Source organism: Aquila chrysaetos, chromosome 2 (genome assembly GCF_900496995.4).
Source record: "Aquila chrysaetos chrysaetos chromosome 2, bAquChr1.4, whole genome shotgun sequence".
NCBI lineage: Eukaryota > Metazoa > Chordata > Aves > Accipitriformes > Accipitridae > Aquila > Aquila chrysaetos.
The window spans coordinates 36,612,153-36,637,655 of NC_044005.1; the positions used below are offsets into that span (position 1 = coordinate 36,612,153).

The following is a 25,503-nucleotide window of genomic DNA, read 5'->3' on the forward strand; positions in this document are numbered from 1 at the left end:
GTAAGAGTATAATATGCAATAAGATGGTTCAAGAAAACCCATGTAAAGGTAATAATTTCCTGCTAAATTTTAATGCCCCATTGGTACTGGGTTTTCAGTATTATTTTAAATACTAGAAGGTCTTTAATAATAATAAAGATTCCATTAAAATTTAGTAAGAAGTTTGCTGCTTAATTGTAGAGAACACTGCTTGCAATTTTGTAGTGGTTGCTTATCTACGTAAGGAGATAATGTACTAGTGTGGTTCTTGCAAGGATTTTTGACTCATGGTCTGCATTTTATTACTAATGCTTGTACAAAATAGATCTATGGTCTTAGTCATGCATTCTCTGCCTTTTAGCTTGCCCGAGGCAAAAGAGGTAAAGGAATTCTTCCAGAATATTGTCTTCTGACTATGTGCTGACATTGTATACAGAAAAAACATACACAAAAAAAAAAACCAACAGTACTTTTGTGAGGACTTTATCTCTCAATCTATACTTTGTTTAGGTCCTAAGTTAGAGACATGTGACTTGCCAAAACCACAGTAGTTTAATTGACGTAAGACTGAAATACTTATAATCTGGTTTCCTGGTAACTAGCTTTTAATCTCTCGATGCACACAGTTGTTACAAATCTCTATTCATAGTTTTATTAATAATTTTATAATGCTTCAGAAATATGTGAAGTACTATGACCTTTATGTTTTCTAGAACTGCAGAGTTCATATTAATACGATGAAAAACATCAATTGTGCATTAATCATAGCATTATCTATATTTTCATGTATAGTTTATGCTCAACCCATCATCAGCAAAGCCAGGCCTGATCTGCTCAAAACTCACTTTATTCCAACACTGGAGAAATTGAAGAAGAAAGCTATAAAGATTGTGATGGAAGAGGAGCAACTGAGAGCAGATAGTAAAACTGACACCCAAGAAGCTGAGCTACTCATTCTCGATGAGTTTGCTGTTCTTTGTAGAGACCTTTACGCCTTCTATCCAATGTTGATACGTTATGTAGACAACAACAGGTAAATAAAAACTAATAATTTAAACTCATATTTATTAGGTAATGTACTGGAGTCCGTGATCAGATAATCGGAAAGAACACAATGCATTTAGTGTTATGCTGAGAATCAGATCCTGAGTATTTTAAGATTCTTAACTTAGAGAATGATGTACCTTGAATTCACACCTTTTTCTCACACGCATTTGGCTTATTTGGTTGTATTGTAACTGCACTGTTATCATTGAGAACACATATCCTGACCAGACTTGTTATATATGCTACGACAGCCCAATGACATTACAAATTAATATGCCTTTCAAAAACTAAAAAATGGCTAAAAACCTTAACTGTTAATGAAGGAGTGAAAAACTATTTTGCTTTAATTGAATCATTCTATTTGTAGATAATACCACAAAGATGTTAACCTTTTGTGTTGTTTTTTTAAGACGGAAATAAAAAGTCTTTGGACAACATTGTTTTGCTTTTGGAATTACCAGAAGTTTTTCTCCTCAACTATTTACTGAAGGATTATTCTGTGCCTACACTTTTCTGATCTATTAAAAAGAGATTGTTATATTCAGTTGTCATATTTAAAATGTCTTATTTCAAATTTCTCTTGTTTGTGTAATTAGAGCCAACTGGCTAAAGAAACCAGATGCAGATTCTGATGAACTCTTTCGAATGGTAGCTGAAGTTTTCATCCTGTGGTGTAAATCACATGTAAGATAAGATGTATACTTTTTCTTCCATTTCATACTATCTTTAAATATAAACATGGTACCTGCAGATGAATTAAACTTCTGGTGATTTCTTTTTTTTTCATCTTTAGAATTTCAAAAGAGAAGAACAAAATTTTGTGATTCAGAATGAAATCAACAATTTGGCATTTTTAACAGGAGACACCAAAAGCAAGATGTCTAAAGTAAGTAATGAAAATCTGTGGGTCGGTTAAATTTTCAGCATGTGTTTAGCACGTAAGAAGGCTCTGAAAATCTACTCAGACTGCAGCTGCTGTGCTGGTAGAAGAAACAAAAAAAGGATTTTGCTTCTTGATGATAGACATGACAACTACTGTGCAAAATATAGGCTATGTACCTTAGAGTTACTTATTAAATGTCTGCTAAGTAGTCAAAGACACAAGATTAAAATAAAGGTCTTGATTTGAAAAAGTTAGACGTATAAGAGAATATGGGCTGTAATATAGGTTATTGATCTTTCAGAAAAAAAAACCAGGTAGAGTGTTTTATAAAAGCAAGTGAAGAAACATTGGTTGCCGTATCTTTTTCTTGTGAACATCAATCAGTATTTTTCTGTCAACTTTGGTGGAGGAATGCTGTCTTTGCATATACCTCTTTATTCACACATATAGTGTGCCATACGTGCACTGTTTTTCTCATTTCTTATTAATGACCACGCTCTTTTTTTTTTTGCTCATTTTCAATATGACAAGATGCCGACATGATGGCTGTAAAGTACATTTGTTACCTGGGTAAAAGAGAAAATGCGTGTTGTCAAGGTAAAAAATGCTGCTTTGACGTTAGCTGAGGAAGATTGCCTTACTCAGCTAAAGCCAGTTGAAGTCTAATTCCAAATTAGTGTTGGTAAATGTAACAAAGAACCCTTTGTTTTATTCATATTTGTAATGTGTTTGGAGTAATCCTGTTTTGAAAGCGTTCCAGAGAAGTGGTGGGGTTTATTGTTTTGTATTTCACTATATTTTGATTGTCTGTAACCTAGCTACTGTAACTCCAACTTTAGACAATAGAGAGTCAGATAAAACATGCCATTACATTTCTTAATTCTCTTAAAAAACATTTGCTTCTTTTCTATTATATTTTTTTAAGTTCTGAAACTTGGTTAAGCCAAACCCTGATACTGGAAAGTTTACAAGCAAAAATCACAGATTTTCTGCTTGTCATTAGTTCATGACTGGTCCTGAACAGCAATTCAAACTATATTGAGAATTCAGTATTTGGAGAAAAATAAATTTTGAATGTGTTTCATTGTTTTCAAGATGCAGCTCCTTGAAATTGTGTGATAGAATTGAAACGTTTGTATTATCCTCATTAGCGAAATGAGTAGTGGGCACAGTCGAGGCTACTTAACGATCAATTGCAATCATAGTCTAACACGTAGCTCTGTACTTTTATCATATGGCAATCACTACACATACATTTAATATGTATACTTCAACATTTATACGTTAGGATTGGCCTAAGGAGCCAAGAGTTAGGTGTACTTTTTTTTAAACCATGATAGATTAGAATCAGGTGATTCACATTTAGTCTAAATTGTGTCTGCAGTATTGATAATAGGATAATATGATGTAAACTCTTAGTGTTATATTTTAGTCAATCTTGCATAGCAGGAATGACAAAACAAATCTTTACAAAATAAAGAATAGGTATCTATCATACTGGTCCCATTTGGATAAAATCACAGGAATTTAACATCAAGAATCTATATGACCCAAATTTAAGAGAGTTTGGTTTTAGGATTACATTTTCAAATGCCTGTTATTTAAATATACAGATATATTACTATAAATACTTGTATAAATATATTAATACATAACAGAGATGTAGATGCATAGGTAAATGCACTTTTCTTCATACGGGTGTACAGTACAGGGAGATTATACATTTTTTTATATGCATATAATTTTTTGTAAGCATATTAATATCAAATCATAGCATTCAAGGACACTGTGCATGGGTACTGTTAATATAGGAAGAAGTAAAAGATTGTATTGTTCATGAATGAATTTTTTATTAATATGATACTGTAACTGCAGGAGTGATTGCAGAACAGCTGATCATTTACATAGGCATTTGTTTCATGATGACTTAAATACCATGATACAATACATGAGGCATCTTTTAGAAGTGTTGTATTGTTTCTCTATATATGGTTTCTAAGCAGGAAATTGATAACATTTCATAATATATAATACATAATGTAAGTGCTCTAAAACCAATGCATTCATTAAAGCATACATTTAGATCTGAATAATTTTTTTTTAAGACTGCATAGTTTTAGAATAAACAAGAAATTCTCTAAGTAACTGAATTTCAGGGTTTCTTACAAGGTTTGATACTTACTTATTTCCTCAGAGAATAATCAGTAGAGGACATTACATTAGGGAACATTATTTTTATAATTTCTTGCTTTAATATTAACATTCAGCTCAGCAAGTAGTATGCTAACAGAATAATTAGCACTTTCCTCTTTATCACCGATTCCTCTTTATTCACATTATTTTTAGTGGAAGCAATCACATCCAGTATTTATCAAGCATGAGAATGTATAGGTAACTGTGAGTATGAACATTGGCTGTTAACAGTTGGCCCAAGACAGAACAGTTTCGGGTCTCTTAAAGGAGTAAGGCCCTATGCTGATCTCAGACTGCTTTAGACAACAGTCTGTCTTACAACAGAGACTTAGTAATTTTCCTAATATACAAGATACTGTGATAGTACTAGTATGTAAGGTGCGATATATCATGTATGGAAGGTTCTATATCTTTACATGCCATATGCAGAAAAAAAAATATGCAGAGGATGAAGGATTAGGATTACGTTATTTCTCGGTAGCTAATAGCAGGGGTAACAAATGATGCATCATAACAATCAATAAATTTATTAAGTACCCATTGTATTTTGATTATATAATATTAACTTTGTTAATATTTTCTCAAATAAATGTTGTAACAGCTGAGCAAGTTTTTTAATTTTTCTTTTCTAAAAAAATGGCAGCAGATTGCTCGGAGGGGAATGGTAAGTTAGAGAACTTTCAGTCTGAGAGAGACTGGTAACTTAGATTGCATTGAAATAACAGATTCGTGATAGCAGTGTTGAAATGGAGAATTTAAACACATTCAACTCCACTAATCTGTTATTTTTGAACCCTTCATAGGTTTGTTGATAAAATGGCATTGATTAAGATGCAATGATGTCCTATTGTGTTTTACAGTTAATTGTTGTAAAAGACTAAATGTATATATTCACATGTACCTAACAAATGTGTAATACATATGTGGGCAATTTTTCTGTGTAAGTTTTAGAATCTAAATGAATGTTTGGCTAGATATATAAACTCAGTTGCTAAACACTTGCATATCCTACTGAACTTATATTTGACTGGCCCTCATTATGAATTTTTTTTTGTATCTATTTTTGAAAAGCATTTGGATAGACCTGTTATAGAAGTTTGAGGCAGTCATAAAATCCAAGTTTGTATTACAAAACAACATTGTGGTTTGTGCCCATTTGTAATATGTAATACATATTATTTGCAAATTTACAATAACTAGAGGATTTCATGTTAGTATTTTCTGCAAGAATTTTAGATCTCTTCTTTGAGACTCTTTCAATTGCACAGAATACGTTTCCTTTAGATATATTATGGTAAATCATGAGTGGATTACTTTTATGGTGATCTCTAATGAATTAAATATAAATAACGTCTTGTCTTTACTTACCTTCAGTGTACATCTGCTGAGCCATGTCTGCATAGCATCTACGTATTTCACGCAATTGAAATTTTCAATTAAAATTTGCTATTTGTCTGAATAAGGTATTGAAGATTCTAAGATGCTTAACATTTAATTTGATGATTAGTCTTTCAGTCTTTCTTGGCTTGTAGCTGGTTTTCTTCACTGTGTGATATCAATATAGTAGGATATAAAAAGAGATTTCAGTAATAGCTTGGCTTCAACATTCTGAGGCTAATTCAAGTATCATAAGAAAACAAAGTTACTGTTAGAGCTATCACAGAAGGGGGTGCTTGTTTGTATTTGTGTTTTTTTCTGTTTGTTTTTAACCAACAGTTTTCTATAGTATTTTCCCATGCCTGGTCAAGGATTCTTTTAAGTAACAGTTGAATTTTTTTGCCATTTTACTAGAACTACATGGTTTTGTTGTTATCTTCTTAAGATTGCCTCACACAATGAGAATATAGTGTTGACTATGGAATACACGTTTATTTAAGTGTATTTATGGTACTAACATAATAAACAGGAAAAAAAACCTGTGTATGTATGAGAGTTACAGTTGAGTTTATAGTAGTGTTCTCTATTCTCTGCTGAGAGATATGAGCTTAAGTCAAGTTTTCTCTCAGGCTGTCTTCAAAACAGTAACAAGCTATACAATGGGAAAATACATCTATAAATGAAATGCTACATCTTCACAGTGATAGTTTGATTTCCATTTCTAAACATAATTTTTCTCAATCATATTTTGATGGGGAAAAGGGATAGAAAGAGCTATTTTGGTAAAAATGTGACTATTTTTCATTATTGGACTATCCAGAGTTCCAGACACCTTCCTCCTTTTAACAATATTGGGAAAAGATGCAGTAATTTAGTATACTGATATGCTTACTTACTAGGTGTACTCCCTTATGTGCTGAACCAACAAATGGTAGTGCTGAATAGCAACAGATAAATTCAGAAGTTCAATCATTTAATAAGGAATAAGTTGAATAAAAATTATTTCACTAAGGTCTCATTTGATTATACACTTACAGTCTATTGTTTTAGCTACAAACTTAGAATATTTCTATTGTCCTGATAAAGCTGAGTAAGTTTATTACTAACTTGTAAAATTATCATCTTTTCATCTCTTTTACTTATGTTTGTTTCCCTTTATTTTTCTTTCATACAGGCCATGCAAGTAAAGGTACAGGTCAAAGTGCATGATGTGTCTTTGTTTTAGATTTAGAGATGATCAGGCTCCAAGCATTCTTTCCATTGATCATAGCAGTGGCGTCACAAAGTGAAGGCTCAGGTTCCACCTACTATGAATTTTCTCTGAGTTAAAGTGGCAGTATTTGACCAGAGCAGCTGAAATTCCCTTTGGCACTCCCCCATGTTGCTTAATGTGAAAATGTAGTAAAGTTACCTCTTGTAATTATATTAGATGTACATTCCGCCTCTGCTGTCTTTCTGCATTCTGATTTTTTTGCTAATACATTGAAGCAGATGTTGTAAAAGCAATGCCTAAGTAGAGTCATCAGAAACACGTATTTGGCTTATGATAGGCAAGAAAAATATACGGGAGAAATGTGCTATAACCTATACCCTGTCTGTAGATGAATAGAAGATTGTATTAGAACCAATAAGTTTAAGTAAGATACAGAGTTTAAATCCTACCTTTTTCCAGAATTAAAATTATCTTTACTAAATATGTGAGATGTGACAAAGCTTTTGAATAATCCTTGTTTCTTTTACGTATTTAATTTATTCAAAGCTTTCTTTGTCTCTAGTGAACCATAGTTCACCTTTGTTTGCATCATTCATGTTATCTCTTTTTAATATGAATTTCTAATACAGATGAGTACTTTTCAACCTATGGTGTGTTCTTCATTGTCGAAGCACAATGAACAGCCAAATGAAGCATAAAACCCTTTCATCTTTCCCTTCACCCTGTGTGCTGAGAAGCACACATGATGCTGTGAAGAGTTTTTAATCAATTAAATTGGACGCATAAGTTAAAAAGTGAGCAGTTGTGTTAAACTAATAGACCTGTTTCCACACTTGCTATTGTCAAACTTCCCCAATTATATAGAGTAGGATTTAATGAATGCTTTCATGATGATCTTGGAGAATTGAAGGTTTAAGGAGGGTTGGAAATACTAAAAATATTAATTCCATCATCTTAACCAGTTTTAGCTGGTTTTTTTTAGTATAAATAAATTCATCCTTCTTTTTTATTGTATATTTAATCATTATGAATCTGCTGGAGAATCTGTAATTCTTCTTCTGTATATGTTTGTTGAATAAATGTCCATTTGTGTGTTTAAATCCTCAGACAAGTAAAACCATTATGTGCAACCAGATTATATCATTCTTTTTGTTGAGGTCCTTTTAGCACAGTTAATTATTTAGGGAAAATATATCCTATTTAATGCTCTTTACATATGAAAGGAAGGTATTGTGTATATATGCACTCATATAGTGCATATTAGAACTGAAAGAGATAATTTTTATGTCATTTAGGTTTCTGTCTGTGACTCTACTTACACATTTATCAGCAGGAGTTGTGAATTCACAGACAGCAGAATTGGATGGCAAAGGCAGAATGGATCTTCTTTTCATGTTTTAAAAATGTTCAGGTTTTAAGTTTCACCTACCTTGTTGATACCTAGTTGTTAATCTCAAATGAAAATTAAGAAAATTGGATGTGTAAAATGTCCTCAAGCATAAAGATGCAGAAAAGTAAACCAGTATATCTCCTTTTCCTTTTTTTTTTTTAAATATATCTATTACATATTTTGTTATTCCTTATTTAAGATGCATAGTGACGCCACTGGAATACAGTGATACATTGTGGGATTTGTTTGTCTGCTGTCAATGTAGAGTACAAATAATGTCATTATTATAGCCATTACATCACTGCTATTTCTAAGGCACTTCCAAAAGCAAAGCTTTGAGACAAAGTACTCTCTTGCAATTGTTAGTTCCTTAAGAAAGGAAGCCACATCCATTGTGTGTTCCCTCTGACCTGCAAAATGCTCAACACCAGCTACATACACAGAGATTCACCATCTAGAAGACAGAATTTGCCAAAATTTACCACTGAGTAGAACATGTATGGCTGACTTTTTTTCTTCCAGTGATTACTGTGATAATAGTGTGGTAATAATTGGTAAATAATGAATTGCAATGGATTCTGCTGTATCCTTATGTGGAACTACACAATGTATTTTAAAAACAGTAGTCAGTAAAACTTAATTGACAGAGGGAAAAGGATGTGGAGGGTTAAATGCAAACATTTGCTATTTTGTAGTGTTGTACAAGCCTGGAGGCCTAGTCCTGAAATCTTATCTTAGGCAAAACTCCCCTTGAGTGTAGTAGGAGTTTAATCTAGGTACAGAATTCAGAACTGGGCTATTTTTATGTTGTTGTTGTCTACCATATGTTCATTAAATATATGGGTCTGTTCTAAAGATTTTGGTTCACTGTCTCATAAATGAAAAATTGTGTGTTAAATATAGTTGTACAGTGTTTGCTGTAAGAAGATAGGGCAGGTGTTATTCTTTTGTGCTGTTTACTTCTCTGTCTCTTTTGTTTTCCTTTTCCTATTACTTATGATCTCCAGAGATGCAAAAGACTTAATTTTTCATCCCAGAGTTACTTATATTAGCCAAAGCCAAAGGGCAGTGCTTTTCCCAGAGGCACTAATTCATTGGTGTTTTATTGCTTTGAATCAAAGCCTTTTAGATACTGGCATTTTTCATTTGAGGCAAATCAGATGATATTCATTCATTCAGACCCTGGAAAACTATCTTTATGTAAGTTTCTAACAAAAATGTAAACATCATGAATTTGTAACACTGAGAACTAATAGTGTCCCCTGAGACTGACTCAGCTTTTAATTTTAGGGTTGTCTCTGATTTGAGAGGTAAGATCCAGAAAATATAGTTAGATTCATATGTATGAATGCACACAAAAGTATGTTACTGTTCTTAAAAATATTACTGTTATTGCAATTTCTGCACTGGTGCACACCAAAAGTATTCTTTTACATTTCCTGCTCAAGACTGTACACCCTTCCTCTAATGTAGCATTTTTAATTCATTGTACTACATCAGGAATATAGTTTCCTTGGACCATTAGGGGAAAAGTGTGTTGGAAAAGTGTGTGATCAGAGAATTACAGTCATTTACTTTTCTATTTTTTTTCATTATAGTCTGGAGGACAAGATCAAGAGAGAAAGAAATCAAAACGTAGAGGGGATTTGTACTCCATACAAACATCCTTGATTGTAGCTGCGCTTAAAAAGATGCTTCCTATTGGTTTGAATATGTGTACTCCTGGAGATCAAGAGCTCATCTCTTTGGCTAAGACTAGATACAGCCATGTAAGTGTATACTTTGTAGTAGTTTTTAATGCAAAATAAGCAGAACTTTATAAACTGAACTTTGAGGCATAGATATCTAAGCAGTCAATATAATTAAATATATCAATGTACTGTAAGCAGTTATAGCGGCTAATTGTGCTTTCACAAGAAAAAGTAGTGTGTATAGACAGCTGCCATCATTTCCATGTCATTTTCCATTTGTATACAATGTACATTTTTACATATGCATATTTATTTGGACCAAATACTGAAATACCATTAGTTAGCTTTAATTCCCTTCAAAGTTTAATCCTTGTTTTGTGGTCAAAATTAAAGAAAACCTTTGTCCCATGCCCTTCTGGTAACTTACGTACTTTGAAAACAAAAGAGGTTAAGTTTCAATATTAAAATAAAAGCTGTTCTATGTTGTACATGTTCTTGTGAGATGAGTCATAATCTCAACTGCAAAATACTTCTACCTTTCTACAGAGGGACACTGATGATGAAGTCAAAGAACATTTACGTAACAACTTACATTTGCAGGAAAAGGTAATATAAAAAAATCTGTCTTAAAGATGCTGATGTGCACTCTTAAAACACAGAAGTCACAATTGTTTTGTTTATTGTGATACATAAAAAAACAAAAATGAGAATGTGAAAAGCTATTAAAAAAATTGCCACTTAACATTTTTCTTCATTATTTTTTCAAGACAATAATTGTTTATTTGTAGCTTTGGCTGGTGTTTTAAAGTTTCAGGAAGTCCTATAGAATGGGACAAGTGTAAAGAATTGAAATATTTATAGTTTAAAGCTATAATTACTTAGAATCAACTTGATCCAAGAAGAAAATAAAATTAAGACTACAGTATTTCAGCTTTTCTTCTTGAACTTAACTTGCACTGATGATTAAATAGTATTTCTAAGGATATATGCATTTTAAAGTTACTATGATAAAATAAGAAGAGCTTGTGTCATCTTAACACTTAAGAGTTTTACAAGCACATTTATGTTCCTACTATTTATATGCTGAATACACCATCAAAGATGATATCAAAATGGAGTTGTCATCACTGTGTAAATAATAAATAATTTAGATCATTGCCTACAGTCTTTGAAGATAATAGGAGTAACTCATTTATCTGTCATGGGAGATGATTGTCTGCTTGCTATAAATTTGTGCTTACATTTAAATTGGACACACTAAGTAATTCTGATGTGCTTTTTCTATTTCTGTCTTGCAAAAAACCCAAAACCTTTGGCTGTAACTCTTCACCTACTGAAATTCCAGCTGTCTTTTATTGACTCCATAAAACAGCTTTCCGCTGTCAGTACAGAAGTTCTGCAAGAAGTTAAAGTCAATCCATTACTAAATGTGCTTCCTTATTTTTACTGCAGTTAAATGGGATACAGAAGTCCCAGGATGCTTTATTTGGTTTCATGAAATAAAAATACAGAACCTTGCTTAAGAATTGAGTTCAGTTACCCAACAGTATACAGAATCCAATGCCATTTTTCTGAGCAGCTAGCAGATGTTAATTTTGATTGAAAGGGGACAGATGAAGTGGGAGTATCTATAACATTCTTTATTATACTATGAGAATAATAGTGCTGGTAGTCAAATTTAATATCTTCATTTAGCAGCTTACATACGAAATATGTTGGTTTTTAGTCTGATGATCCAGCTGTGAAATGGCAGTTAAATCTGTACAAAGACATTTTGAAGAGTGATGAACCTACTGACCCTGAGAGAAATGTGGAACGTGTGCAGAGGATATCAGCTGCTCTGTATCATCTGGAACAGGTAAAAAGTTAAATGTCTATACTGTGTTTTAAAGTAGCATGAGTATTTTTCCTTGTAGAGATTATTTTGTCTTCAGTGAGTGTCGTTATTAAAGTTTCCAGATAAAAATCATTTTTGTGCATGCACGCATGTGCACACACACACATATACAGATGTGTATATATGCAAAGTTTTTAATGCAATCTGTTGAAGTGCCTCAGTTTAGCTTCAGGGAAAACTGAGGATGTATTTGCCTCTGCAAAACTTTGTGAACAGTCACAAGTAGTATAGTATCCAAATCATCACCATTCAGTAGCTGAAAACTGTGTAATTTCAGGAAGAGATGTTTGCATGTGCACTTATTTTTAATATACTGGTTTTAGCCCGTCTCCTATTTCTGCACCTGAGGATGCTGTAACAACTTTTGAATCTGTTGTCTGTTCATTGAAATGATACAATTTAAATACAAAAAGGCATTTGTACTCTTCCCACATAAAGTTAATCCATTTCATTCACAAGTGATATAGCACAGAAATTAGTTCACATGAAAAATTGAATATGCATAGTTAGAAACAGACAAAATAATCATTTTGGAATTTTACCAAGGAGTCCCACGCATGAGATACTCTGGCATCTTAAGCTTTTCTGTATAAACTGAGAGGTACTATATAGAAGGCCCCCAGTATTTTTTCTAAATAATTTTAAAACAAAAACCAAAATAAAACCCCAAAAGAAGATCCTTTTCAGATGATGGGGAGCGTTTGTAACATTTTCGAATTTGCTAACTACATTAACCACTAGCTAAAAAGAAAATTTTGAATGAAAGTTGAAGAGTTTCCATTGTATGTACTAGAAGATATTTTCTCATAGGTTGAACAACCACTGAGATCAAAGAAAGCTGTTTGGCACAAACTCCTGTCAAAACAACGCAAAAGGGCTGTTGTTGCATGTTTCAGAATGGCACCATTATACAACCTGCCAAGGTAAGTGGATTAAAGATTTATTTTTTCATAACTTTTGTTTGTTTCTGAATGCAAATATTGCTTGTGTGTATACCTACAAGTTTGTTGATTGTTAGGCCTCTGTAATTTTATTTCAGAGACAAAAGAGTTAGTTAGTTATCAGCTAATTCCTCACAGTAGCAAATTACTTGTCTCATGACAAATAACCAGAGGGGGAAAAGACCATAGGAATTACACTGCTTCAAAACTAAAATGCTTCATTTTTGTCAGCTGTTACTCTGTATAGTTCTTCAAGTTATCTGTGAAAATTGTTAAGATGTTGCTGTTTCTGTCCCTTTTTTGCCTCTGATTGGTTGCTCTTCTTACTCTTTATTCTCCTGTTTGTATTCTTTTCTCTTTTTTTAACTTTGTATGGCTATTCCTCTCCTATTGCATGAACGCTTCGTGCTCTTTAGCTATCTTTAGCTATCTTTAGCTATCTTTAGCTATCTTTAGCTATCTTTAGCTATCTTTAGCTATCAATAGCTATTGCTATTTAGCAATCTTTAGCTACTACATCAGAATGTTACATGCATTAAAGTGGCTATTGGGGCAGAGCAGTGCAGAATGATATTTTGGACTTGTGTTGCTCTGTTTCTTACTCCAGTTGAATGTAGATACCACAAAGTCCAAGATAAAGTGCATCCTGTGCCTGGATCCATCTACTGCATTAAACACAATATTAAGTTCACATGGCATTGGGGTCATTTCCTTTACCCTGTTCCTTCTCAACAAATCTGCTTTTTATTCAGATACAGCCTACAGCACATCTTTAAGTTTGCTTCTCACCTTCTGCACTTTTTCACCTTTCATGTTTAATATTTTTGTTCAAAGATTGTTTGCGAAGTATTTAACAGAAGAGTTGCATTGCATTTTTAAATGCCTTGGTTAAAGCAATCTATATGCTTGATGTCGGCTAAAGCTCTGTAGCTGTGCCACTAACATATTGGAGGAATATTAGGTTTGCACAAGACAAATAAAAAGCCAGTTATACTGTAAAAAGCACACATCCTTCCTTTACAAAAAGTAGCAGTTCTAGACTATAATAATATCTCTAAGTTGTCATACTACCACCAGGCAATCTTTAAAGAACCAGAGAAATGAAAAGGTTTAAGTACAACATAAGAACAAACTGGCTAGTGTCAACCATTTCATCTTCAAGAATTGTGTTTGGAAAAACAAGAGGAAGTGGTATGAAGAGCACCCATTTCAGTATGACATTTTTGTGACCTTTTTTTTTTCTTTACAACCATATTCTGGATTTATAAATTCTTAAAATGTTTGGAATATATATGAGCACCGAAGTGATAAAAATGGTTCATCTTATTTTTGCTTTTAAAAAAACCCCACTTTTATTTATTATTTTTGCGATTGATGGAACACTTGCCAAGCGGAAAAATGGGTTATGAATCTGTATTTTCATTTTCAAGAAAATTTGGAATAATACTCATTGAAGTAGAACATTTACCTTATCTGTAATTTTCATTAAAAACTTTTCTGTGTTAAAAAGATTGAGGTTCTTCTCAAACTTTATGGTAGATTTTGTGGTGGAGTTTACTCCTAATTTAAATATGAATGTGAGGCAAATCTGTCCAGTTATTTTGTCTTGTAGATTCTAAAACTGAACTGTCATAAAACTATTTTATCCAATTAATTGTGGTGTCTGCATTTCAAAACAGGCAAGAGTGAAAGAACACTTTGGACTTAGAATCATAAAATCATAGAATGGTTTGGGTTGGAAAGGACGTTTAAAGGTCATCTAGTCCAACCCCCTTCAACGAGCAGGGACTTCTAGGTATACTGCTCAATTGATAGGTGCAGAACAAAGTTTTAAAATTCGTTAGTTTACAGACACATATTTTTTCTAGATAAATCATAGGATCCTGACAGGAAAATAAGGCTATCACACTATTATGCACCTATAACTATTTCCATCAGTTAAATTGATTGAGTTGTTAAGATCTCTGAACCCTAGGGAGATTATTTCAAGTGGCAATGATTAATTCTAGGAGCTATGTAAATCCCCTTGAACCAGAGTTTCAAGTGCAAGTTTCAATCTTGTATATTTCCTCATTTTAGTTGCTGCTTTATATTGGGAGTGTTAGTTCTAAATTTGATGCTAGAAACAATTAATTTAAAGGGCAGTAAGCAAACATTATGGTGGTACCCTTTCATTTATCCTAGAAAAGATTAATATCTTCAGTGAATAATGAGCTCACTCATTTGAAAATTTTCTGGAGATTTAGGTGGTTTTCAATATAATCCAATGTTAATCTCATATTATATTCTAATTTTCTTCAAAATACATTCTTATATGTATCAGTTTTTAGGAATTCCAGTAAGGTATTTCACAAATTGAAATGTCTATTGATGTACAGGTGTTTGTTAAATCATACAAAAATAACTTCTACCATAAATATTCCAAGTATTCCCTTTTCTGAGAAGTGCCTGGAGATAGAAAAGAAATAGTTGTATTTTAAAATATTTTTATTTTTCAAGGGAAAAAACCATCAATTAAGTTAGGAAATACTAATTCTTCATGTTCTGTGTTTAACGAATGTACATTGTGATAAATGTTTTCTCAGAGATGTGTGTATTTGATGTTTTAAGGAAATTAATTTGTAAAAAAATCTGTCTTATTGTCTGTCATCTGTATATGCACATAGATACAGCGAAGTTGTACATGGCAATTTTTCATACACAGTTTACGAATACATTCTTTCTGACTACTTTATTGAATTTAACTTGTGCCTTTCTTCAATGAAAACCTATATGCTTTTCTTCAGACACAAAATTAGCAATTTCTTCCTGAGCACCTTTCAACGTGTTTGGCTGGAAAAAGTACATGAAAAAACTCAGTATGACAGGCTTATACTCAAGTTAACGGTAATGTAACTTGTGGAGAGCCTCTTGCTTATGCGCACACTTATTCCTTCCCAGCCATGATTTGATGTTATCATAAAACATGAATTTGTACAATTTTCAGTGGGGATTCTGATTGGTCAGTTTTTGAAATTTGATAATAAAATGGCACCAGTGCCAGCAGGAGAGCCTAGAAGGTTGGCTCAATAGCTATTCCATTATGAAATAATAATTCATGTGCACAGTGTATTTAAACAAGTCATAGTATATACAGCCAATTTGTATAGTTTCTGTTAGTGGTGCAGGATAAAAGTAAATGAAATGGCTGTGTGGAACAACCTTTGTAACCTCACGTAGTGCACCTCAGAACAAAATTTTCCCCCAAATGTAATGTGAAGATGGAATGGTTTGGCTGTTATTATGTGTAGTCTTATTGCCATGAGCTGTATTTTCTGTGGAAAGTTAAATTAATGAATAGTAGTAATTAATATGCCTAAGAGTTTTTTCTAAAATTGGTCATTTTCTAGAGCAGGTTTTGTGTATTTCTAATCCAGCTTCTTTGAGGACACATTAATACAGCCCTGATTTGGAACTGAAAGAAAAGAAGCTGAGGTTTGGGTTCCCTGTGTGGAAGAAGGCAATGATCGTGTGCAGATAACATGCTGGAAAGCACTTGATAATTATTTTGGTGTTGATGGCCAACTTCCGCTGTCTCAATGTCCTAAAACTAGTAAACTAGATTTACATCTTGTAGGTGTAAATCCCACCCACACATTCTCAGTCTGTTTAAGTGTGTATTTTTCCCATGCTTGCATTAAGGTTCCAGTCCTGCGGTTTCATGTATGATGTATATTAGCACTCCCAAAGCCTTCAAAACGAAAAGTAATGTATACATAGGTGTATAAAAATAAAAGTAAGAATGTTCAAAAGCACATGCAGATTTGTCACTGAATGTTAGTTATGTTTTGCATTTTGTTTCACTGACCAATCAGAGGATCAGAATTGTACAAATACTTATCCTTACTAATCATTAACCACCTGAGCTGTTATACTATGTTCCGTTACCCCTCTTGATCTCACTCTCACAACCCCCCCAGGCACCGTTCTATTAACCTCTTCCTCCATGGCTATCAGAACTATTGGATAGAAACAGAGGAATATTCATTTGAGGAGAAACTAGTTCAGGATTTGGCTGTAAGTACTGACATAATTGGGCATATTTTTCAGTGCCCACTTTAATGTATATTTTATGTACCTATTATAACCTACATTTAATTTTTGTGTACTGTATGCATATGCATAAACTTATAAAATATTAATCCTTATGCTTCAGGGCATAAGGTCATTTTCTGCTGTGGTCAAAAAGCCATTCATCCTGTGATGCACACTGAAGTGCTTTAAGGTGGTTTATGCCTTCAGACGAACTATATGATACTCATTCTTGGGAAGAGAAATGGATTAGATGAACTGTCAGACTATTTTTGTCATTATGGTAATTCCTATGTTCCTATATTTTATTTACTGGTTTTTTAAAGCTTGACACAATTGATCCTTTTCCCCTTTTTAAAATTTTTGTTGATGCATAATATTTAATTTTAACATTTTCAGCTTTAATACAAATTAATTTTGCTGTTTTCTTGTTGATACATCGTAAGGAGCAGTGTATATATATGCAGCCATATTCAGCAAAAATTTAGTTTATATCTGTACTTGATAAAAGTGATTGGTAAACTTCAGCATTTTGTTACTGAATATTGATTCAGAAAGCCTACTGCTTTTTCTTTTCCCTCTCTGTAGTCAGTTTGTCTAAAATACTTCTGTCTAAAATACTTCCAAGGGCCCTATCTCCATAGTATCTAAACACCATGAAAATGAATATATAGCTTCATGGATCACACGAAGCTGTATCCGGAGGTGCTTCAGTGTTAGCAAAAGCAGTCATGTTGTGCTTTTTAAAGACCCACTGGTATAGAAGGTTGTATGATTTTTCAAAATTACAGCTAACATATTCTTCTCATACTCTAGACAATTATGTGGTCACAGTCTTTGTTTGAGCTTGTTGCTCCTTTCTAAAGGAAGGAATGAGGCCATTAATCAAAACAGTGATTACAATTCTTTCAGATTTACAAGAGAAGTCAATTGAACTTCTGTAATTACAAGTATTACTATAATTACAATAATTCTACAATAATTACAAACCCTACAAAGGGGTGATAACACAAGTAAGGTAAATGTGATACGCTGCTCTTTTGCCAGTGCTGGGTATGTTATATTTCAACCTGCCAAAAAAAGTTTTAAGTTGACAATAAGAGCAGTCCTTACATTTGTTGAATCAAGATTACCTAGAAATGATATATGAAAGTATTGTAGCCAACAGTAGTGTGAATAGGATGTAGCTGATGATATTATTAAAAATAGTTCCATTTACCAATAATTATCCTGCTAAATAGTTGAGCTGGGACTTTCTTTCAATTCTGGTCCACTGGAAACACATAATTTCTGCTGAATAAGGCTTCCCTAAGATTTTCACTGTCTCATTCTCAATACCTTGCAAATGAGAAACTACTGATACTACTATCAAATATGAATAACAATCAGATAACTCTAACTCCTTCTGAGTCATACAGGCACATAATGTTGCAGGTTATACTGTAAGCTGCTGAATATGATGAATACTGGAAGTTAATACAAATTGGACAGAATAAAATTACTGAAATCCTTTCCTAAGCTTAATTACTCAACTTTTTTCTTACTCATGAAGCTTAATTTGTATATTCTGATATAAATCTTGAGACAGACACCTCCAAAAAAAGAGGACGAGGAAGAAGAAGAGACTGAGAAAAAACAGCCTGATCCACTTCATCAGATCATCCTCTATTTTAGTCGCAGTGCTCTCACAGAGAGAAGGTAAAAAAGCTGTGTTGAAAAGCATGTTGAGTAAAAGCACACAGTAATTGGTTTTCTAGTAACATTGCAGAAGTGATTTAACCCAACTGCCGTTCATTATTGTGCATGGTGAATACTTTTTTTGTGTCTCGGTTTCATTAAAGTTTTCATGTATTTAAACTCAGTATAACCTTTATATTGAGACAAATATTGACTATTTTTGACATTTTAAAAGCTTGGTAAATACCCAATACAGAAATAACCAAGTATGAATTCTCGTAGAAACATAAAGTCTACAAGAACTGCTGGTTCATTCAGAGTACCCTCCCCTGTTCTCTGCTGGTAATAGATGTGTGTTCTTGTTGTTGATATTCATTACATTTTATTCAGTATGTCGGAAAAGGTTCCACTGATGATTAGCATGAATCTCTTTCAGTGCCAGTTTCTGTTTGGAATTTATACTATTGATTAGAATATGTATTTTGTATGAGTAGAGTATTCCAGTGCTTCATATACTTTTTCTGTATGACTAACATAATCTTGCCATCTGACAGTTATAATTACTCTCACTTATATCTCCATAATACCTTTCTGCCCTTGCAACAGCCAGTGATCCTTACTTATCCAACATGACTAAGTTGCATGTCCAAATATACATCTAAGTTGTTTAATTAAAAAGTTACAGAGACTTGGTTTGAGATAAGAAAATACATTTATAATATGATTTTCAAGTGTAGTAGCATTTCAAGTAGATATGAGTATCTGCTTTAATAAAATACCCTTTAATAAAGATGGTATTTAAATATTAGTAGGAGTATGACGTCTTTTTATTACTACATCATAAAATAATTTTAAATATTTTTTACTCTTTATAGCAAACTAGAAGATGATCCTTTATATATTGCCTATTCCGCCATGATGGCAAAGGTAAATATATAATTTCAAGCTCCATCCCTCACTCCACTCAGGTACTTCCCATTAATTATAGATGCTTTTTAAACCTTCTCCTTCTGTTTCTTACATGGACTTCTTGATACTAGTAATTTCGATGTTTTTAGTGAAACAAATGCTGTTCAGAGTTATATATAAAATGAGAAATTTCCTACATTAAAATAATATTATAAAATTCCAGTAGGTGCAATCCTGTTGATATCACTTGGCACTTTGTTTTGTACAGGATTAACTCATGAGCAGTCTTAACATGTTAGTTATCTTTATTCTTTGGATAATTATTATGGAGTTAATATTTGAAGTCTGTCAAAAATAAGTTGACAGTCAGTTTTTGCAACATATTGATTACAGCTGACACATGAGGAGAGTTTGACTCTGAAGATAAATATTATGGATATAAATAGAGATATGATACAAGAACACATAGTCTGCAGTTACAGGGTGTTTGTGCAGTTGGATGAATACCCTGAAGTACTCATATATTAGGGAATATCAGATTCTTAGTGTGGATGAGCACAAATATTTACGATTACAGGGATTTTAAGTCTTCTTAATGCCTTTAATTATTGCTTGAAAAAAATTCTTTGGATGTTTTTGTAGAAATACTGTAGTAAAAATAGGCGTTATGTTTCCTAAGCAAAATCTTGTGACTTCTGTTTCTAACATAAAAAGAGCTGTCAGGAGGAGGAAGAAGAGGAAGAAGAAGAAAAAGAAAAGACATTTGAGGTGAGAGTTTAAATAACATTTCTTTCTCATCGCCTAATGTGCAAGTATTTTAAATATGTCCACTAGAATAAATTCAAGAATAACACAGTGTATATTGAGCTGGTTTACTAGGTCATTCATATAAAAGAAAGACAGTGTGTTCTGAAGTTTTGGAATCAAACAACCCATGGATTATGGCCTTCAACAGTTTCGGATTTCTCATCTTCCTATTTTTCCTGAATCAGTTGTAGTCTGTATTCTGTTCTCATTTTTGTTCCCAAACCCAGGAGAAAGAAATGGAAAAACAGAGAACTCTCTATCAGCAAGCTCGCTTGCATGATCGTGGAGCTGCTGAGATGGTCCTTCAGATGATTAGTGCAAGCAAAGGTAATGTTCTGTGAAGTATTAATAAAAGTACACATGATATACATATCATGTATAATGCTGTACATATATATATAGTGTGTTATGTCATTACACCTATGATATGTATATCATATACAACTTTTATTTTGCCTCATTATATACCATATACATGTCAATTACAACTATACTAGGTAAAATTTCCAGACTGCTTTTCTGATTGAATAGTTCATAATTGCAAGTTTTAACTACTATACTCTTGTTTTGACAGGTCACCCAGGACCCATGGTTGTTGAAACACTAAAACTTGGTATTGCTATTCTAAATGGTGGGAATACCATAGTTCAACAGGTAATGCTTTTCTAACTACTGTGGGTCTTGTTTGTATAAAGGAGGCAAGTAATTTTGAGAGTTTTAGTGTTGTGTTATGTTTTTATTTTAGCGCATTTAATTTTAAGCTAAACAGTGAAGAAATATCAGGGTATCTTTGGTACAATAACCATGATACCATTGCTCACCAGTGATTTGCATTTGGAATGGTCATTCAGGAAGTTGTTAATTCCATATAATTTTAATACAGATTTTTTTTTTCCCCAAAATACATACCCTCTAGAAAATGCTAGACTACCTGAAGGAGAAAAAGGATGCTGGATTTTTTCAAAGTCTCTCTGGCTTGATGCAGTCCTGCAGGTAAAAGCAGAAATCATATTATTACAGTTTCAGTTTTATTCAGGTTTCTGGCTTATTGTTCAGTGCAGGTGGATTTGTTAGATTTAAATCACAGGAGTCACAGATTGTAGAACGCCTGTGGGAAATTTTTGTTATCAGAGAAATAGCATTGTTAATCTTTTAGAGTATTCTTCCAAAGGAGAAAATAAAGCAGACTGTGTATGCCTTTGAAGGCTTAGTTTGGAGAGGCAGAAAAGTAAAATGTAATGGCTCTTTTACTGGTCCCAGATCCCTCAGGTTTTCTGTCTGGGTGGTTCTAAGGATGGAGAAAAGCCATCACTGAAGGAGAGACAGGCCATTGGAGCTTTATTAAGCTTGCAGTTCCTGCACATCTCTTAACGAGTTACATAATCTCTGTCTCTTCATCTGAATCCTCTGCATATGTATTAGGTTCGTTAGAGATGGCATGTTTGAGACTATAGTAGTCCATTTCCTTGATAAACCAGAAGTTCAAATTAGAAGGTAAAGGACTCGCATAAAGAAGGTGGAAAACTGTTGGTGTTTTTGCTTACTCTTACAGTAGGCAACCTCCTTTTCTCAGCCTTTCAAAGCAACAGAAGGGTTCTGAAGGAGTAGACTGGGAATAAGAAGTGGAGAAGCTGTATGAAGACAGGAAAAATGTGGAAGGAATGGTGACCTGCATTGCAGAAATTATCGCTGAGTAGTTGCAGCCTAATTAAATAATATCTATCTTGTAATTTTTCCATTTATGTAGAACAATTTAGAAAGGACTTGCTCAAACAAGACCTGCAGAGATGATATTACCAATCATGTATGTGTATCATTCAGGACTTCATTAAAAAAGATTTTGATAAAATTACTTCAACGCTGATAAGAGCATGAAAATGATGCTTTAAAAAATGCTTTTGGTTTTAACGATGTCACTAGGTAGCAGAATATGTGACTGCATTGCTGTTAACTGAAAAAATTAGATGATCATAGAATTATATTTGGACTGTTTGAATGAAAGTATTCTGACTGCGTGGTGAGAAGAATCATCATCTGCTGTTCCACATGCTGGGCTATGCCAAGTTAGCAAAAGAAAATTCAGATATCTGTGTATTTTGACCTTGGAAGATATGGAATCTCTGATTCCATGTATGTCTTCTGAGTAACATAATAATGCATAATATATACAGTAACAGTATAATAGAAATAATAGTCATAACTTAGTGGAAAACAGTGTGAGTGAGAAATAACTGCAATAATGTCCTTTTGGCAGGCAGGTTTAAGTCAATATAAAGAGTAATACTTCAGGTTCCTTTTCCACTTTTCATTTATACATGAAACCATGAATGACGTTACTGGAAGTGAAGTTAGGTAAGTGATGAGACCTGACTTGAGACTCATTTCTTTTAAGAAATGGACACTGAACCCTTATTTTCATCCCAAGCTCTTTTATTTAATATTCATATCAAATAAATTATGAGGCAGTGCATGTCACAGTGGGTCAAGACTAGTTGTTGAAGGCCTCCAGAGATTTCCTAGAAGAAAATAATTTTCTATTGCGTACTATAGTACTTTTTCCTGTTTTGTTTTTTTTTTTCAATGTAAGTGTTCTTGACTTGAATGCGTTTGAGAGACAAAATAAAGCAGAAGGCCTGGGGATGGTTACTGAAGAAGGAACTCGTAAGTAGAATGACATAGATTCCAGTAGTGCTTAAGCTATTATTTGTGCTTCCTTCTTTAACTAGAACTGTTATTTACTGGGGCTTGAGGCTTCTGTTGATAAAATTATTATAAGTAATTCTCGGCTTCGAGTTCTGAATATGTTTTATATTTACAAAATCTTTAGCAATAATTTTTAAGAAAAACATTGTAACTTCCAATATTCTTATCCTGTATTCTGTTATTTTTCTTTGATCCACAGTCATCGTTCGTGAGCGTGGTATGTTTGGGTTTACAGTTTTTGATACTATTGTTGCAAATATGTGTTGCAAATACAGAGGGAAATCTTTCATTGCATCTTCCCAGATATCTTTAGGTTTAGCTTTATGGTCTGCAGCAGGTTGTGTGTTCAGCTTGGATAAACAGTTTGATGCTTATTAAAGAAGTGTCTTTCATATTTAAGGCATGATTTTAGTTATGACTAACCATTTACTTATTAGGTATATATCCTGTTGCTTTCTTTTTTTTTTTTTCCTTCTTTTTTTTCTTTAACCATGGATGCATTGGAGTGCTAAATGTTTTGGCTTTGCTTTTTCTGTCTCAGTTTTTCTTTTCATTATTATCAGTCTGTTTCTTTTAAATTGCTTTAATGCTTTTATAATACTGTTTTTTATTAGAATTGCAGTTTTAAAGGTTGCTGTAAAATTATGTGTTCTGCATATTTAATCGTAACAGTTGTCACGTAATCATTGTATTTATATATTTTAAAGGTGAAAAAGTGTTGCAACATGATGAATTTACTCGAGATCTATTTAGATTTTTACAACTGCTCTGTGAAGGGCATAACAATGGTAAGTGAACTGAATTAATTTTGGGGAAAATGTGTGATGGGTCTGTTCTTAGAGTTGAATAGAACTGATTCTAATGGGTTTTTTCCTCTAATTCATTTAGTTTTCTGAGGGGAAACTGGCGTGCCAACAATTTGAATTGCGGAGTTCAATTTGAATTTTTAAGTCTTAATGTAATTTCAGTTTTTATGCCAATTGTTAGTAGTAAAGCCTATTCCAAGTCATGTGGATAACAATTCAGTTGTATTTACACTGCGATCTACTGTAGTTCAATTTCCACCACATAAGCATCTGTACCCAACAAGGTACTTAAAAAGAAGGTATTCTCCATGTCTCCATGAAAATATGAAATTAACTTTGTATTTTTTATTCCTATATATCCTAACCAAGCACAAATCACTACTTATTTCAGATTTTCAAAATTACCTACGTACTCAGATGGGCAACACCACAACAGTGAATATTATCATTAGTACAGTTGACTATCTCTTGCGTCTTCAGGTGAGGAAGAAACAGAGGAAAATGGAGTGTAATATATTTGCCTTGCCTTCCTTTTTATAAATTCACATTTTACTGGAATCAAATGTGAAAATCCTCTCTTCAGGGATATCTAAAATAAAGAATTGTGATTTAATTTATTTCATCCTTCTTTCCTTTTAAAATAGATGATCTTTCAGAATTCTGTGTAAAACCAGATGTTTGTTAATTTATTTTATTGTTAAGTTCTGCAGGGAGCATGGTTAGATAAAAAAGCAAAAAGTTATTGTCGTGAGAAATAGACTGACACAGAAATACTAAATTTCATCTGCTGATGATTCAACTTTTGGTGATACAAATGCAGGCAGTAAATACTGCATACAGAATCCAAAATTAGAAAATATAACATTGTTGTTTTTTTCTTAGGAATCAATCAGTGACTTCTATTGGTACTATTCAGGAAAGGATATCATTGATGAATCAGGACAACGTAACTTCTCTAAAGCTTTGGCTGTCACCAAACAAATATTCAATTCCCTTACAGAATATATCCAGGTAAACAAAATGTTTTGCTCGAGGTACTAACAGTGAAGTTCTATGATAACATGGCCTGATCATGTCCTATCATAAATTTGTAAATACTGTGGCTTTATTTTTCTTAATTTTGATGGAATCACTGGTCCAGTGTAAAGTTAATACTAAAACATGTGAATGGCTGCATATGTAACATGATACGATCTAGTATTTATGCACTAGATACCAAAGAGACCTTGGGAAGCTTTCTCACGTAGCTTCGTGGAAGCCTGAAGTTTCTTTTTTTTATTTTTTTCAGGGAGAAATCTTAGGAAAACAAATTGTTTTATTTGTTTTGTTTATTTTGTATAAATAAAAAATGTGTTTTAATTTTTTTAGGGCCCTTGCATAGGTAATCAACAGAGTCTGGCTCATAGTAGGCTGTGGGATGCAGTTGTTGGCTTTCTTCATGTCTTTGCCAATATGCAGATGAAACTTTCACAGGTATTTTTAGTAGTCAAGTAATCCTTCTTTACATGTGTTTATAAATTACAGTCAAGTGAATGTTGAAAGCTGTAAAGCAGTTAATGTGCTGATACTCATTGGTTGTGCATGGGCCTACTGTAATGTAGAGGTCCAAGACTGAGTCTCAGGACTAGCATCTTCATATCACTCCTTTTAGCATTAATCATCAGTGTGCACTCATCTTTTCTAATATCAAACTCACTGCTTCCAACTCAATTATACATTTCTGATAATGAAGGTGGCAATTTGGTCCCTTCCTCCCTGTTGCCAAAACCTGATGACCTGTCAGAGCAGAAGCACCATTAAAAGCATGGTTCCCATGCTACAGCTAAGTAGGGCAAGAGAAAAGCTGGGAACAATTCAAAGAGGGAGGGAATGTGACAATCAGTCAACTTGTCCAGTTAATTCATCACAGGCACTGAGCA

General features: G+C 33.1%; 1 protein-coding gene across 21 annotated transcripts in view; it reads left to right on the forward strand.

Moving 5' to 3' along the window:
• Positions 1–25,503, forward strand: part of RYR3 (ryanodine receptor 3) — a 245,220-nt gene that overhangs the window by 191,704 nt on the left and 28,013 nt on the right. For 4 of the 21 annotated variants that reach the window (XM_029998543.2, XM_029998580.2, XM_029998563.2 and 1 more), the window contains 22 exons: positions 772–1,012; positions 1,623–1,710; positions 1,820–1,912; positions 4,746–4,766; positions 6,654–6,668; positions 9,681–9,851; positions 10,320–10,379; positions 11,500–11,631; positions 12,481–12,593; positions 15,398–15,497; positions 18,271–18,380; positions 19,235–19,286; positions 19,983–20,036; positions 20,303–20,402; positions 20,650–20,729; positions 20,992–21,068; positions 22,663–22,736; positions 22,978–22,995; positions 23,486–23,566; positions 23,976–24,064; positions 24,467–24,595; positions 24,953–25,057. In XM_029998543.2, coding sequence (XP_029854403.1) covers positions 772–1,012; positions 1,623–1,710; positions 1,820–1,912; positions 4,746–4,766; positions 6,654–6,668; positions 9,681–9,851; positions 10,320–10,379; positions 11,500–11,631; positions 12,481–12,593; positions 15,398–15,497; positions 18,271–18,380; positions 19,235–19,286; positions 19,983–20,036; positions 20,303–20,402; positions 20,650–20,729; positions 20,992–21,068; positions 22,663–22,736; positions 22,978–22,995; positions 23,486–23,566; positions 23,976–24,064; positions 24,467–24,595; positions 24,953–25,057 — 2,003 coding nt within the window. Of the gene's footprint in view, positions 1–771; positions 1,013–1,622; positions 1,711–1,819; positions 1,913–4,745; positions 4,767–6,653; positions 6,669–9,680; positions 9,852–10,319; positions 10,380–11,499; positions 11,632–12,480; positions 12,594–15,397; positions 15,498–16,570; positions 16,668–18,270; positions 18,381–19,234; positions 19,287–19,982; positions 20,037–20,302; positions 20,403–20,649; positions 20,730–20,991; positions 21,069–22,662; positions 22,737–22,977; positions 22,996–23,485; positions 23,567–23,975; positions 24,065–24,466; positions 24,596–24,952; positions 25,058–25,503 lie in introns of all 21 variants that reach the window. The other 17 variants (XM_029998603.2, XM_029998627.2, XM_041121214.1 and 14 more) reach the window with 9 other exon arrangements.